The 16,229-nt window shown below is 36.4% G+C and overlaps 1 protein-coding gene across 1 annotated transcript in view; it reads left to right on the top strand.

Annotated features, from left to right (window-relative positions):
* The window catches only part of ZBTB10 (zinc finger and BTB domain containing 10), a 39,473-nt gene extending 30,814 nt beyond the window's left edge, over positions 1-8,659 (top strand). Inside the window, exons 4-6 of the mRNA XM_032250563.1 lie at positions 2,937-3,113; positions 3,314-3,486; positions 3,750-8,659. Coding sequence (XP_032106454.1) covers positions 2,937-3,113; positions 3,314-3,486; positions 3,750-4,055 — 656 coding nt within the window. The 3' untranslated portion in view covers positions 4,056-8,659. The remainder of the gene's footprint in view (positions 1-2,936; positions 3,114-3,313; positions 3,487-3,749) is intronic.
* The last annotated feature ends 7,570 nt before the right edge of the window (positions 8,660-16,229 follow it).

Raw genomic sequence — 16,229 nt, 5'->3', positions numbered from 1 at the left:
TGACACCCAGGCTAGTCTGAACCTCATGGGCTCAAGCTGTCCTCCCACCTCAGCCTCTAGAAGTACTGGGATGATAGGCACGAGACACTGTGCCTGGCCTATTTCCTTACTCTTAGATATTGTGAATAATATTTAATTGTAGATATTAGAACATCTAACATGTCTTTTGATACTCGTTTTCTAAATATTTTGAGCAAGTCAGAAGTACATATTGGCATTTTCTAGATAACATTTATTCCACAAGTAATTGGAGAGCAGCATATATGTCTTAGACAATAGAAAAACAGAGGCGAGGAAGATAAGCACAGTTCTTGCTCTCTTGGAGTTTAGCTTTGTACTGATTGAGACAAGAAATATGAATCATAAAATTGAAACTTTATTTAGAATTGTGAAACTAAAAGTAGGTTGACCTCCACAGGCTACCACCTCCATCCCATTCTTTATCCCACCCACAGAAATTTAGGATTCTTAGTACTTACTCCCAAACACTAATTAGGTGCAACTATAATGAGCTGTAGTTGAATTACATGTTACTATGGGTTCAGGAGGCCTTCTTTACATCAAAGTGGTGAATGTATTCCAAGTACAATACCGTTTACGGTAATAATAATGATATGCTTTTTTTAAAAATGGAGTTTCGCTCTTGTTGCCCAGGCTGGAGTGGAGTACAATGGCACCATCTTGGCTCACCCCAGCCTCTGCCTCTCGGGCTCAAGCCATTTTCCTGCCTCAGCCTCCCAAGGAGCTAGGATTACAGGCATGTGCCACCATGCCCAACTAATTTTGTATTTTTTTGTAGTAGAGATGATTTCTCCATATTTGTCAGACTGGTCTCAAACTCCCAACCTCAGGTAATCCACCCACCTTGTTGCTAGGATTACAGGCGTGAGCCACCGCGCCCAGCCTCTGATGGACAGTTTTAAAATACTTTAGAGGCATTTTTACTTTGTTGGGTATTAAGACTTTCACCAAAAAGGAATCTTTTTTTTTTTTTTAAAGCCAGTCGAATTTAGCAGTGGGGGGTTGTATACCAAATTTAGTGACACTAATGTTAATAAGTTCTGATAACCCACTACCATCAGACCAGCCAGAATCTTTGTGAGACGGAGTCTTGCTCTGTCACCAGGCTGGAGTGCAGTGGTGTGATCTGTGCTCGCTGCAAACTCTGCCTCACGGGTTCAAGCGATTCTCCTGCTTCAACCTCCCCAGTAGCTGGGACAACAGGCGTGCAACACCATGCCCAGGTAATTTTTGTATTTTTAGTAGAGATGGAGTATCACCATGTTGGCCAGGATGGTGTCAATCTTTTGACCTTGTGATCTGCCGCCCTCGGCCTCCCAAAGTGCAGGGATTACAGGTGTGAGCCACCGCGCCTGGCAGGACTCTTAAGTTTTCTTAATTTTTAAGAGGAACAACTTGTCTGGGAACATGTATGTGAAATGATTCTTAGGAAATCCATTTGGGTAAACATTCTTTTACCTTTAAAACCATTATGCCCACGGGAGGAAAAATGGGTTATTGCTGCTTGAGTGAACTATGCATATGTCCTGGCAAGGAGTGTTTCAGGCAGAGAAAAACATAAATGCTTTGAATTGGGAGCATGTTTATCATGGAGGACTAGCACAGAGGTCAGTATGGTTGGAATGGAGTGACTGAAAGGGTGATCGGAAGTCATAGTTCCACCAAGTGAGGCTTTGGAGGTCTTCCACCTTTTACTTTGAGGTGGGTAGTCTTTGTAGCCTTGTAAGCTGAGTGGTGACCTGCCTTAAGGTAGTGTTTTAAAAGAATCTGTGACTTCTCTGCTGAGAACAGAGCAGGGAGATAAGTTGGTGGTGGCTACTGAAAACAGTCCAGGGAGTAGAGCCCATGATTGATTGGATCAGGGTGGCAATAGTTGTGGAGGAGTCTGGATATATTCCTATTGCCAAAACATTCCTGGTCCAACGAATTACATTAAAGATGGAGTTAAATTCAGTGGATATGATTCCTACCCTTGCTAATCTGAAGATCCTTAGGGACATCCATTATTCTATTTTCATTCTATTTTCTGCATATTATTTCATATAAGGATGGAGTTAGAAAAAAAGAAGAATATTTTACCGAATACTGAAAGCATTCAGTTACCTTGCCCTAATATGTCTGAGACAACAAGGATCTAGTAATAGAACTTTAAATTTGTAATTATCCTGTATGTATGCTTTATTCCCAGTCTGTTTTTCTGAACCAATTAATCTTAAAATTATGTGCCTATCCTGGGTTTGTAATAAGGAGAATATCCTATTTGACAGCTGATCTTCAGGGTGATAAAATCTCGAATGATAGTCAGAAAAAGCAACTCTTAGGAGTTATGGTATGAATATACCCATCCTTTAAAAGGGTAATTTCTTGTGGCATCTACATGATTAAATGATATTCATGTTACTTTCTCTCCCCCCACTTCTTATTTTTTTGAGTCAGGGTGCCACTATGTCACCCAGGCAAAAGGGCAGGCATGATCTTGAATCACTGCAACCGCTGGGCTCAAATGATTGTCCCAAGTAGCTGGGACTTAGAGAGCATACCACCATATCCAGCTAATTAAAAAAAAAAAAAGTTTGTATAGATGGAGGTGGAGTTTCTCTCCATTGTTGCCCAGGCTGGTTGCAAACTCCTGGGCTCAAGCGATCCTTCTGCCTTAGCCTCCCAAAGTGCTGGGATTACATACATGAGCCACTGTGCCTGGTTCAGGATTTGTTTTTTAACTGAATTTCTTCTATAGTTGAATAGTATTTTGTTTTATTGTGATAATAAAGTAGGAAGACTTCTCAATGTTAGACTAAAATACAGTTTTATTTAACTCATTATGAAGTTAAAATGCTCATAGGATAGTTTTCTGACTCTAATGAAGAGACAGATACCTATTACCATTATTAATTCAGAATTCTTACTTGTACTAGGTACTTCACATGATTTCAAGTATGGTTTGATGCCTGGTCCTTCAAATGATTTCAAGTATGGATTGATACCAGGTACTTCAAATGATTTCAAGTATGGATTGATACCAGGTGCTTCAAATGATTTCAAGTATGGATTATTGCCAGAATCTTGGCCAAAACAAGAAACTTGGGAAAATGGCAAGTATCAGTCAACTAAACAAGTACAGAATTACTAAATAACTGTTAACAATTAAAAGCTTGCATATTGTGCATTTTTAAAAAGCCAAATAGCAGTAGCTCCATGTCAATTGCTGTTCTCAGGGATAGAAATCAGTTTTGATAGCAAGTTTTCTATTTAATGTATAATAAGCACTTTGTTTTTTTGTTAATTCTCATAGGTGAATCATCTCTAATCATGAACAAGTTAAAATGCCCTCACTGTAGCTATGTAGCCAAATACAGACGAACACTAAAAAGGCACTTGCTCATTCACACAGGAGTGAGATCATTTAGCTGTGATATTTGTGGAAAACTGTTTACTCGAAGAGAACATGTAAAAAGACATTCCCTGGTAAGTAACTTTAAATACAGCTGATCTTTGAGATAAACTATATTGATGTCAGTGAGGTTTAAAGGGATTTAAACAGTTAATTTTGAATATAAGGAAAATTGTCTCTTAAATTGCTTTAAACAAAGAGCTTGACTTAGGAACTGATAATGAGCTTTTTACAGAGAAACAGTGGTATTTACTCATTAAATGTGTGGTTTGAGTGGGTCAAATGCATTCTATTTTATGTAATAGCCTTATATTGGATTTTTCCCCCCTTCAATTAGGTGCATAAAAAGGATAAAAAATACAAATGTATGGTGTGTAAGAAGATCTTCATGTTAGCAGCCAGTGTTGGAATAAGACATGGATCTCGACGTTACGGTGTTTGTGTAGACTGTGCAGATAAATCACAACCAGGAGGGCAAGAAGGTGTAGATCAGGGACAGGATACAGAATTCCCTCGGGATGAAGAATACGAGGAGAATGAAGTAGGAGAAGCTGATGAAGAGCTAGTTGATGATGGAGAAGACCAGAATGATCCCTCTCGATGGGATGAATCCGGAGAAGTTTGTATGTCTCTAGATGATTAAGTGACCTACTCTACTCCTCAAGGATGCTGCATTTGGACCTAATATGAATCGACAATTTGGATTGTTGAACTTGAAGGCTTGCAAAATAATGGTACATGCTGGATAGTAGTTATGTTGCTGTGAAAACTGTAGGGTCAAAGCCTTATAGCAAAAAAAAAAAAAAATTTTTTTTTAAATATTTGCACAGGACTATACAGCAGACAACCATGTGGTTGGATTACATGGAGTCCCCACATACTCAGTCAGTTATCAAAGTAAAATATTTTTTATTTATACGATATACAGTAACTATTTGGGTCCTACGAAAATAATCCTTAAAGAGCTTACATTCATGTGCTACTTTAACATGAGTGGAGAAAATCCATTTATGGAAGTACAGTGACAATTGACCCAATCACTTTGTCCATCAAACCACTCAGGCTAGTTTGTACTAGTAGAGTTTTGTTTCTATTTTTATTTTTATTAATTTTATTTTTTTTAATACAGATTTTCAGTGTGGGGCTTTTTCAACCCCATTGGTTCTATTTTCTTGTATTTTTCCATTTTAATTTGCTTCATAACTTAAACCAAGTCTCTTCTAGTCTTAGGTATTATTTCTCAATTTTGTGCTGACGGTCATGTTTATAAGAACTGGAGAGGTAATTTATTGGAATGAATTAACTGACTTCCTCCGTTTCCCCCCTTCCTTTCTGACATGAATTTTACTACTTCACAAATGAAGAATGATGTTACGAAGTTACCGTGGCGAAGTTGACAAATACCACTAAAATGATTATGATTTAGAAGTAACTTTTTCTGCTGCTCTAATCTGATAAATGGTTACTATAATGTTTTCTGACATGGTATTCGGTTTTGGGTATCTGTTACTTTGGCACTATTCTTGTTTGCCTCTTTATTTTTGCCAGTGTACTATACCTCAGCCCTATTTGAAAGGCCTAATTAAAAGAAAAATCATAGAAATAATTAAAATGATTTGTTTTATAATTTATCCACCATGTCCAGTTTGGTTAGCTTGTTATGCAATATGAGTGAAATATCAGGTTTTTACCCCTGTGTCTTTTTTGTCATTAAAATTAACACAAAATGTGCATTCTCTTACTGTTTTATACTTACTGGGATATTGTTTGGAAATTATGATCAATAACTTATTCTTTTCTGTTCCTTGAAGTCACTCACCTTGATATAGTCTATAGTAGTCACCATGTCTCAACAGTCTCAGAAATCATACAAATAAAATACTGAGAAGCTTTATTATTCTCTAAACTAAATTCTTCAGGGTACAAAGGGGTGACATTGAGGTGAAATTGTCAGATTTACTTAGCCTGGTGACATGAATTAGCTGATTGTGGAGCTCTCAGCAGCATTTCACATATTAACATGTATGACATTATGAGCATATTGTATATTATATAAGATTGAGGGATGTCATATTTTCAGCTTTCTTTTAAATAAAAATTGAGTATATTTTCCTATTTTATATCAGGTAACTAAATTATGCTAGTTATGTGGGAAAAAAATTGCAAAGATGCTTTGACAGATATATAATCCCTTTGGTGCTCCATCTGATCAAAGTTGAAAAGTTGATGTTTTTTAAGAGACAAGCTTTATCATTGTCTCTGATTTCAGTGGAATAATGGTTTATTGTTAGACAAGGATGTTTCTGCTTGGATAAATCAAAGATAAATTACAGTTACATGGTTAGATGCAGCTTTTGTCATCTGTATTGTAGTTTCTACATAACTGTAAACCTGACAGACACAAATAGTTTCGGTTTGATTTTTGTTTAAAACGGATGAGTACATCTTAATGTTCTAGACAAATGAGTAAAATGTATTTCTGGTAGAAATTAGTTGGGCAAAGATACTATGAATGAAAAAGTATTTTAAACGTAAAATGTTCTTTGTGAATATGTAAGTATAGTATAAAGACTTCTTTCATCCCATTTATCCCCTTCCTTTAAATAAACTAGTTTACAATTGGTAGATCTGTCTATATATAAATATATATTAAAGAAAAAGATATATATCTAAAAATCACTTAAATCTGCTTTATTAGACTACAGTTCACTTATTGCATTAGAAACTGGACTTGGCTTTATATTCTTAATGTACTTTTACTTTTCCTCAGAATATGAACTTATTCTCTTGAAACTGAATTTCTTTTACTACTTAAATCATTTATGTATATCTGGTAAATTATGACCAAATTTTTGTTAGATTGCATACAGTAAATTGAAATACACACTTGGTACACTACGGGATTGTTGTGCTTTTGTTTGGTTTTAGTTGGAAATAAGATTTGATGTAGATGGCTTGTTACTGTTAATTTAAAATATTCTATAATTGTCCATTACCTTTTATGTTGTGTTGTGACAGATTTGGCTATATTTTTAGTCAATTGAAATATGATACTTTAAAAGTTTGTTTTTTTTTAGGTAATCCAAAGGAAAAGTGTTTATACTCTTGAATATATTAGCCTCAGCCTATTAAATTTCTTTGAAGTAAACATTTTACCAGAAACAGAATTGACAGATTTTTCTACTTGCTGACTGCCTAACTTATTTTGTTTCATGATCTTGAGGGACTGCCTTTTCCCATCTAGATCTTTTTAAAAAATAGTTTTAGTACTAAGGTATACTACTGGACATTTCTATTTTTTTAAATATATTCTTTTTCTGACTTACAGTACAATTTCAGGAAGTTGATAGATAACAAGAACTTAAGATTGGTCTCAGAGGTAACAATGGAATACTCATAATTTTGTCTGTGGATCTCTGGCAGAATTATGTTAACATTTGGCGAAGTTGTCTCTTGTAATTTATATTTCAAATGAAAGTATTTTAGAGCTTTTAATTTTAATGAAGGAGAAGAGTATAAAACTTTCTTTCATATTAACTGTAGTTACAGACTATCTTATAAATCAAGATCGTGCATTATTTCTTAGAGTTCTCAGAGAAAGATACCTCCGTATGGAACCCTGTTCATTTTTGTTATTTACTAGATATTTTGCTAAATTTAGCACACTAGGAATTAAGAGTTTTAAAATGAAACATTATAGGAAGGGTAAACTGAGCAGTAATGAGTAGCTCTGAAATTGGGGGAAAACACTAGCTGGATTAGTCAGAGCCATCCTAATAATGGAGAAGAGTGAGCTAAATGAGTTAATTCATGTAAAGTGCTTAGAACACTGGTACATAATAGGTACATAACACATCTTAAAGTTGTTTAATAATAAGAACCAAGAGGAAAAAGAAATGATAAAAAAGGGGGGAAAGGAAGGAGGAAATGGGAAATGAAAGGATTGGGACTTGGGCATTTATATGAACAGAAAATGGTATAAACGGCCTGAATATGACTGGAGTAGTATCTCATGGGGGAATGTGTGATGGAAAATAGGTTTTCAAAAATCTTAAATTTTGAAACTTAAGCATTATTTATTTTTTTTTTTTTTAGGATTTTCTGAACATAGCATGAAGGATTTAGATTCATTTTTCTGTAAAATGACCTAAAAAATTACCAGTCTTTTTTTTTTTTTTTTTTGAGTGCCACAGTTGCCGTTGTGCTGTATACATGATTTTACCTTAACTTTCTATAAGGTAGGTGCTAATTGTCTCCATTTTATAGAGGAAAGACTCAGAAATTCAGAAACTTGGCTAATTTAACATAGCTGTGATAGAGCTGGGATTTGACCATGTGTGATTCTGCACTTGATCTTAGCCAAAAGGCTGAGAAGCGATCCATGTTTGATTCTGAAGCCCGTACTCTTTCAAGGAGGCTCTATTGCTGCCTCATAAACAACTCTTGTAGAATTTCAGCTTTTAAAGGAGTCTGTCTATGGATTTATATATTTCCTATAAGACAGCTGTGTTTAGAATTTTGAGTGTCTTTTTCCTCCCCCCAACAAATTTCCTTACTACTACTCTTTCCTCATAAAGCAGTTGTTTTGTCACTTTGACTATATTAAGACACATCAGTGTAGCACATGCTCTTAACCGGCTGTGGTATTTTAATTTTATAAAAGGATGGTTTTTTATCTGAAGAAACTAGATATAAACCCCAGTTTTTGTGCCGTTCAGTCACCCAGATCCTTAAACTTAACTACGGTACATAATTTCCACACTTAGAACTAACAGGTGTTTAGTCACTTTAGGACTTAAAATGGAAAGTTTTTTTTTTTTTTTTCCTGCTGTAGCCCTGCTTTCAACTGAAGTTGAAGAATCCTAGGTAGTTTAAAATGTGTTAGGGATAAGCACACTTCAAAAGACGTTTTCTAGCCCTGAATTTTATGACATTGGGTACTTAAATTTGAAGTACACTAGCTATTGAGAACAGTATTTTGGGTTGAGAGCAATGGTTGAGGCCATTATGTAGTGCGAGAATCAGCATTTTGAACACTGTAAACATAAAAGAACACTTCTGCCTGCTGTTGTAAAAGCTCTTTGGGAAGATCTTTTACGAAGACCAACTTTTTAAAATGTAAATTACCTACCTAATATAAGTGTCCTAAGACATGTATGTAAACTTCCGAAACTGTTTTGTTTGTGTATTTAGAAAATACACAGGAATCTTTATCAAACCTAAAAATATAAACTTGTGAGCACTAAACTGCTTCTGGCTTTGTGAATTTTATTGACTGACATTTAATTCAGACTTCTTTGCAAGTGTACTAATTTAGACTAACTGGGGTAAGGGGAACACCTTGAACTTTGACTTACCTATAATTCAGATATCCTTGTACTTCAGGCTTTTACAAGTTTGAATTATAGAATAAGGGTTTTTTTGTTTATTTGTATGTTTTTATATGAAAATAATGTAAATGACAAACTACCTCCAAGTATTCCTGCTTTAATTAATGGTGGTGATTTGTAGTCAGTATCTTTTAAGATTCTCTACAAGTTTTAGGAAATATAAAAAATTCCTCTGTAATTTACATTTGTGCATAATCTTGGAAATGGGTTGAAAAGCAAAGGTAAACTGCTTCATCCCATGTTGTATATTTGTGGACTGATTGACTACAAGTAATTCTGTGATGTTATAAAGTCTTTGAAACTTTATTAATGAAGAGAAAACATAGCTTTTTAGGTTATTTCAAAGTTAGAGCAAAGGAAATTAGAAGTGGCCAGATATTCAGACTTTACTTAGAAAAATAGGAGTTCTTTGATTTTGTTTGGAGAAGGGCACAATAAAGGGAGCCCCCACAGCATTATAATGCCTAGTATCTTTAAACATGGGAAGAGCCGTCATGAGGCATGAATAAGTAAGAGTACTTACTCTGTGTTTCTAAGAGGTCATGATTGGGACCATTGGCTCAAGATTTAAAACTGGTTTTTAATTATCCAAAGATGAAATGGAGCTGCTTCAGAAAATGGTCTACCACTCTACATAAAGTGAAAGAGATTACTTAATCGTTTTGGCTACAGCAGTATTGACCAAACATTTCTATTTTAGAGTTGGGTTTGTGTTTAGTTCTTTAGGTCTTGGGACCCTTGTAGTTACTTTTTGTTTTGCTTAGTCAACAAAATTCTAAAATGATAAAATTTTGTATTTATAAGTACTAGATGAAGGATGTTTTGACACTAAAAAGGACATAATTTAGGAAATCAAGAATTTAGATACCAAGTTTAACTTAACAGAAAAAATCACTACCTGAGCTACTTTTTCACAACAAATAACCACAGACCATTGTTTGGGAACAGGTGTAGGAAATGGAATTATTGGATCTATGTTTAGGTAAGGAAATTAAAGGTACTTCAGAGTTTAGGCTGTGACATAACTGTCTTTCTGAAGTTTAAAGAAAGTGAACTTTAGGAAATCTATTCAGCTAATTATAAAGTGAGTGAAAAATATTACAGATTGGATAACTGCATGGCACCTTACCTGCTATTAATACTGCCTTCTTAACTGTCAGCCAGATCATTTTTTTCCCTACCACGACCAGTCTTAAATTTGGCAATAAGAAAAAGCTAATCTTCCAAGTGTAATTAGGTATGTGTTAGAATCTTTGTGGAAGCTAAACGAGACAGTCTTAGCACAGGCCCTAACGGTGAGATAATACATAAAATGGTTTCAAGATTACTGTAGAATTACTTAGAATGAGAGAGGTTGTAAGAGACTAATGAAGCATACCCAGAGAGGCTGCTACAGTGACTCCAGTCAGTTTTAGGACCCAGGGGACTCCTGAACTTCCATTTCAGTATTTTTCCTGTACCAAACTCATTCAATAAATATTTGAGATTAGGGAAAAGTTTGAGATCAGAAGATTCCAAAGTACACTCAAATAGTATTTGGCACATAGCTTCTGCTCAAAAGTGTTTACTAAGTGAGTTACTAAAGGCACTAGCAACTTGGATTTTTCATGTTACTATCATATGCATATAGCTATCAAGTCAGTTTCATTTAGTTATTTGACATTGCCAAGCATATGATACATGGTGTTACACGGAGCCTTTGGGATCCTTTCCCTGGATACATACCCTAATGATGTTTTACTGCAAGATGTAACGACCACATCAACCTAGTGCACATATTACTATAGAGATCTCAATGCAAAAGTGGACTTTGTGATTATTATTTTTTTTACTTAAACTTTCCATAACAGAATATTTAGTGAGAATTATTAGCCATTTGCCGCCAAGTATTTGTTTTAAAATGTCTGGCATATACACCACTAACATTTAAATGTGTAACATTCAGTCTATATTTGAAAAAACTAGAAGAAAAGCCCTGTTGGAGTGTTGATGTAGAGTGCAACGATACATCAATAAAGATATTTTAAAATAACCTGATGTTTTAGTTGCCAATACGATTTTTGTGAAGAGAGACTGAGTTTTGGCATTTATGTTTTGCCATATGAAAGATGTATTCATGTAAAAGGTAATGTGAAGCTAGTATCTCTGTCCACCTGTCCCCTGTTTTCAAGTAATCTCCTTGGATATTTGTGGCATCTGGATTTCTAAACTGGAATGGTGGCATTTATGTACAGACATGGATAATTCTTTGAAGCAGATCTTGCCACACTAGTTTTTCAAGTAGTTGTCACCTAAATTATTAATAAAACGTGCCCATTCCAAATAATAGGAAATGGAGAAATTGAATCAGCATCCCAGAATAGGAAATTTGAAGAAAGTATTTTAAGACTTTACCTAAGGCGAAGTCTAAAATTTTACATATGTAGGTACGGTTTTGGTAGTCGTATATTTGCCTAAAAATAATAGGTTTAATTATTTCATAGGCATAAAGATGTTTTTACTAAAATCTCACATTAGACTGAAGGCAGTGTTTTAGAGCCAGGATTCATTCTAGGTTTTTATCCTGTATTATTTGCCTTTTGAAGGTGGCTGACTCTCTGGCACCCTGGTCTGTGCTGGTCTTTCATTGCTCCTGGTGACTTGTACCACACTCAAATGTGAGCTCCTATTTCATTCTGTGGACTCTTCCTCTTTGGTCATACATGCATTCCACAGATACACATTGAATACCCACTTGTGAGAAAATGGCTAGGCCCTTTGATGGATAATGAGACCATAGGGTATATAACGGTCTCAATTATTACTGTACTGCAAGTCAGTTGGGATGGGGAAAGGTGAAAAATTAGACAAATAGGAAATTTTACCAAAAAGGCCCTTTGTATCAGCTTTTTTTTTTTTTTTTTTTTTTTTTTTTTTTTTTTTTTTTTTGAGATGTAGAGTTTTGCTCTTGTTGCCCAGGCTGCAGTGCAATGGTGTGATCTCGGTTCACCGCAACCCCTGCCTCCCAGATTTCAAGCCCCCGGCCTTGTATCAGGTCTTTTTACAAGCAGGAGTGTGTGGGAGGGGTGACAGGTAGCAGGATAAAGATTAATATAAAATAGTGCAGATTAAGTTAAGAATGCATACAGACAGCACTTTACATTGTCCCCCTTCAACATAATAAAAGGGGAAATAATACTTTCACCTTAAAAATGCACTACATCCTTTTGGGAAAAAGATGTTAATTTTGGCATGTGCTTAACATTTTGATATTAATTGGCAAGCATAGAAAGATGTTAATGTTGGACAGTTACATCTTTTTCTAGGATAAGAATATATTTCTTAAGTGCTTCTTGTTTCTGTCAGCGATATTGGATAAGTGTAGAACTAGAAAAGCTCTTCTTAGAAGACTTGGTGTGTACTCAGGGAAAGTGACACAATACAGTCTACCTACCATTTTAGGGGTGTAGATAATGGAGAGTGTTTAAAGAGCTTTCCTGTCCAATAAGGCAGTTCACTAAAATTGCAGGTACTTAATGTTCATTTCACACTTTTTTTCAGGGGAGTAGAGAAAAATCACCTTACAGGATGAAATCATAAGTGTCTGTAAGTATTTGCAAGGAAAGTGATAGCCTAAGTATCTGCATTCAGTTTTTTTCTTTCTGTATTAAATTTTAATGTGTTTTTGTTTTGTTTTGTTTTGTTTTGGAGATGGAGTTTTGCTCTTATCCCCCAGGCTGGAGTGCAATGGCACGATCTCTGCTCACTGCAACCTCCACTTCGCAGATTCAAGCGATTCTCCTGAGTAGCTGGGATTATATGCGTGCATCACCATGCCCGGCTAATTTTTTATTTTTAGTAGAGACGGGGTTTCACCATGTTGGCCAGGCTGGTCTTGAACTCCTGACCTCAAGTGATCCTCCCGCCTCGCCCTCCCAAAGTGATAGGATTACAGGCGTGAGCCACCACACCCGGCCTTAATGTGTGTTTTTAATTTAAAGAAGCATAGCATATTTACACCATCCAAAATTAATCTCCTAATGTATCAAATGTTAAATAAGTGTTTAAAATTCCAATTGTCTCACTGTTTGGAATATATCATTCTGGATATATTTCTATTGCTTATCAAATATGTGATGTATTTTGCTTTTTAGAATTATTTGATGTATGTAGGAATTACCAAACTTTCTGTAAGGGACCAGATACTTTTTGGTTTGGTGAGCCATAAGGTTTCTATGACAACTATTTAACTCTGCTGTTGTGGCACGAAAGCAGCCATAGACAATATGGAAGTGGATTGTAAGGCTGTATTGTAATGTTTATTTACAAAATTAGGCAGCAAGCCACAGTTTGCTGACCCCCGATCTATAGGTTCCCCTTCCCCTACACCTTGTCCCTGTAATACATACACTGAAGAATGATTTGCCTTCCTAACATCAACGAATTATTCCTTTCCAGAGTTACAAATCTTGAGTTGCAGAGATTTTAATGGCAAAATTTTAGCTGCAAAGGATAAATTACCTTACCATTTCAGCTTGAATTAAACAGTAAGATCTTAATAGGAATTTAGTTACACCATATCTCAGTATTCTCCCTCCTCGACACCCTGTTCCTAGATGTAAGAAATAAATAATACATCTTACTCAGAAATAACCAGAACTTTATGAGAGGAGACTTTCACTTGCTGATAAAAATAATTGGCTAATTTAGACCCTGTTGTTGCCATATTATGTTAAAAGAGACTTTCACTTGGAATCATGCTTCAACCTTGAGCACTAACATATGGACTTTCTGTAGCCTTTCAAAACTTGGGTATCTTTGATTAATATTTACATTCATGAAAAAGGGTCAATAAATAAGATTTGTCAGTCATCTTGGGCATAGCTTGAAAATGCTAGGTTTGTGAGTCAAAATAGCTGACCTGAAAAATGCTTTTCATCAAGCCCCCAATAAGCTCCAAAGACTAAAGACCATCAAACTGAATAATAAACTTTTATGTCATTGTTTCAGACACATTGATTTCCCAATGTAAGCCCTAATTGAGGACCTTCTTGTAGTCGTTGTGTTGCCCACTCAGGTGCAACAGTAGATTCATTAAGTACATCCCAAACGTTCAAATTGAGTGCTGAGCACAACTCTTTAGTCAGAAAATTTCTATTTAAAACACAAGTTCAACATTGGTCTAAATTGTTCAACAGTTTTCCCATAATATTAAGGCTAATATTAATCAGAAGTAGTTTGATTATAAGGGATGTAGAAAAGGTTCTATTTTTCCTCTTTAATGAGATCCTGTCCCATCAGGAATGTCAAATATAATCAGGAAAGAGATATAACTCTGAGGAAAACATAACCACTTAAGATTATGTGGGCATTCCATGCACTGTCCAACCCATAGCAGTCTAGATTCTGTCTTCAATATTTTAGTAAAACTACCCTTCAAAAGGCCCCTAGTGACTAATCGTTAAATCCACACCCCACTCTGCAGCATTTAGCATTATTAATGACTAGTTTCCTTGAGATAACACTCCTCTTATTTGATCCTGAAAGCATTGATATACCCCTATTTCTTTGTTGGGCACTCTTTTTTTTTTTTTTGGAGATAGGGTCTCACTCTGTCACCCAGGCTGGAGTGCAGTGATCTCCGCTCACTGCAGCCCTCGCCTCTTAGGCTCAAGTGATCCTCCTGGCTAGGCACTCTCCCATTGTTCTTTCCATTGGTGTTATTCCGTTCCATTGATCACAGTGGCTCAAACTCTGGTAACTTTTATCCCTGATCTCTTTGGAGCTTGCAAACATGTAAATGATACTATGCACTGTTGCTTTGTGCATGATGGTTATTCAATCACAATCCTAATTTGGGTCCCAGTTCTTTAGTTTTTGTTAGCGGTCCTCAAGGTCTTTAGATTTACATATTACTGTAGGGAGTCTCACCATGGGCTGATGTTGCATAGTAAAGTCACTTTTAGAAAAATTATAACCTTGGTTTTTCTGAAGATATTTAATGCATGCCAGCCATGTGAACACTTTGATGAGGTGATGTCCAGCTGACTTCGTCATATCTCACCAACATGTATGTGTCTCTGTTAACTAAGATCAATAGTTGTAGAGCAGAAGGAATGTTAGAAACAAATACTCTGTACTTTATCTAGCCTCTGCTTGAACTCATGCAGTAAATGTTCACCTGCCACTTACTACCTCATCTAACAGGTCATATTATATTGCAGTCCTATTAGTTCTTCCCTACATTGAGGCAGGTGGAAATCTGCCCCTCTACAACTTCCACTCGATAATCATTCCATCCCCTGAAGCCCCTCAGATTAAGCATGAGCCTACCACATAATGGTTTTATGTAACAGTGGAGATAGGAAGAAAGAGAGAGAAGTGCTTAGGATCTTAAAATTTTTCCATGCCTAAAAGACAATACTCTAGGTTTTCTTTCTTTTGAGAGGATCTTGCTTTTGTTGCCCAAGCTAAAGTGTAGTGGCTTGGATTGTAGCTCACTGTAGCCTTGAACTCTTAAGTTCAAGTGATCCTTTTGCCACAGCCTCCTGAGTAGCTGGGACTGCAGGCATGCACCACCACTCCCAGTTAATTTGTTTTTTTGTAGTGACAAGGTTACACTGTGTTGTCCAGGCTGATGTCCAACTCCTGACCTCATGCAGTCCTCCTGCCTTGGCCTCCCAAGTGCAGATGTGAGCCACCACACCCAGTAAGAATAATGTGAGAAACCCATGCTGTTAACCCTTTTTCAGTTGAATGTTTTACTTTTTTTTTTTTTTTTTTTTTGAGTCTTTTTTTTTTTTTTTTTTGAATCGGAGGTTCACTGTTGTTGCCCAGGCTGGAGTGCAGTGTTGTGATCTTGGCTCACTGCAACCTCTGCCTCCCAGGTTCAAGCCATTCTCTTGCCTCAGCCTCCTAAGTAGCTGGGATTACAGGCAGTCACCACCACACCCAGCTAATTGTGTATTTTTAGTAGAGACGGGGTTTCTCCATGTTGGTCAGGCTAGTCTCGAACTTCAGACCTCAGGTGATTCGCCCACCTTGGCCTTTCGCCCACCTCGGCCTTTCAAAGTGCTGGGATTACATGCATGAGCCACAGAGCCCAGCCTACTTTCCATTTTAAGACTAAGAATTGAGGCCGGGTGCGGTGGCTCAAGCCTGTAATTCCAGCACTTTGGGAGGCCGAGGCGGGTGGATCACGAGGTCAAGAGATCGAGACCATCCTGGTCAACATGGTGAAACCCCGTCTCTACTAAAAATACAAAAAATTAGCTGGGCATGGTGGTGCGTGCCTGTAATCCCAGCTACTCAGGAGGCTGGGGCAGGAGAATTGCCTGAGCCCAGGAGGCGGAGGTTGCGGTGAGCCGAGATCGCGCCATTGCACTCCAGCCTGGGTAACATGAGTGAAACTCCGTCTCAAAAAAAAAAAAAAAAAAAAAAAAAAAAAA

The sequence above is a fragment of the Sapajus apella genome, unplaced genomic scaffold (genome assembly GCF_009761245.1).
Source record: "Sapajus apella isolate SASKATOON/1434 unplaced genomic scaffold, GSC_monkey_1.0 scaffold3, whole genome shotgun sequence".
In the NCBI taxonomy this organism is placed as follows: Eukaryota; Metazoa; Chordata; class Mammalia; order Primates; family Cebidae; genus Sapajus; species Sapajus apella.
The sequence above is the reverse complement of the archived record's forward strand: the minus strand, read 5'-3'. Positions and strand labels throughout refer to the sequence as shown.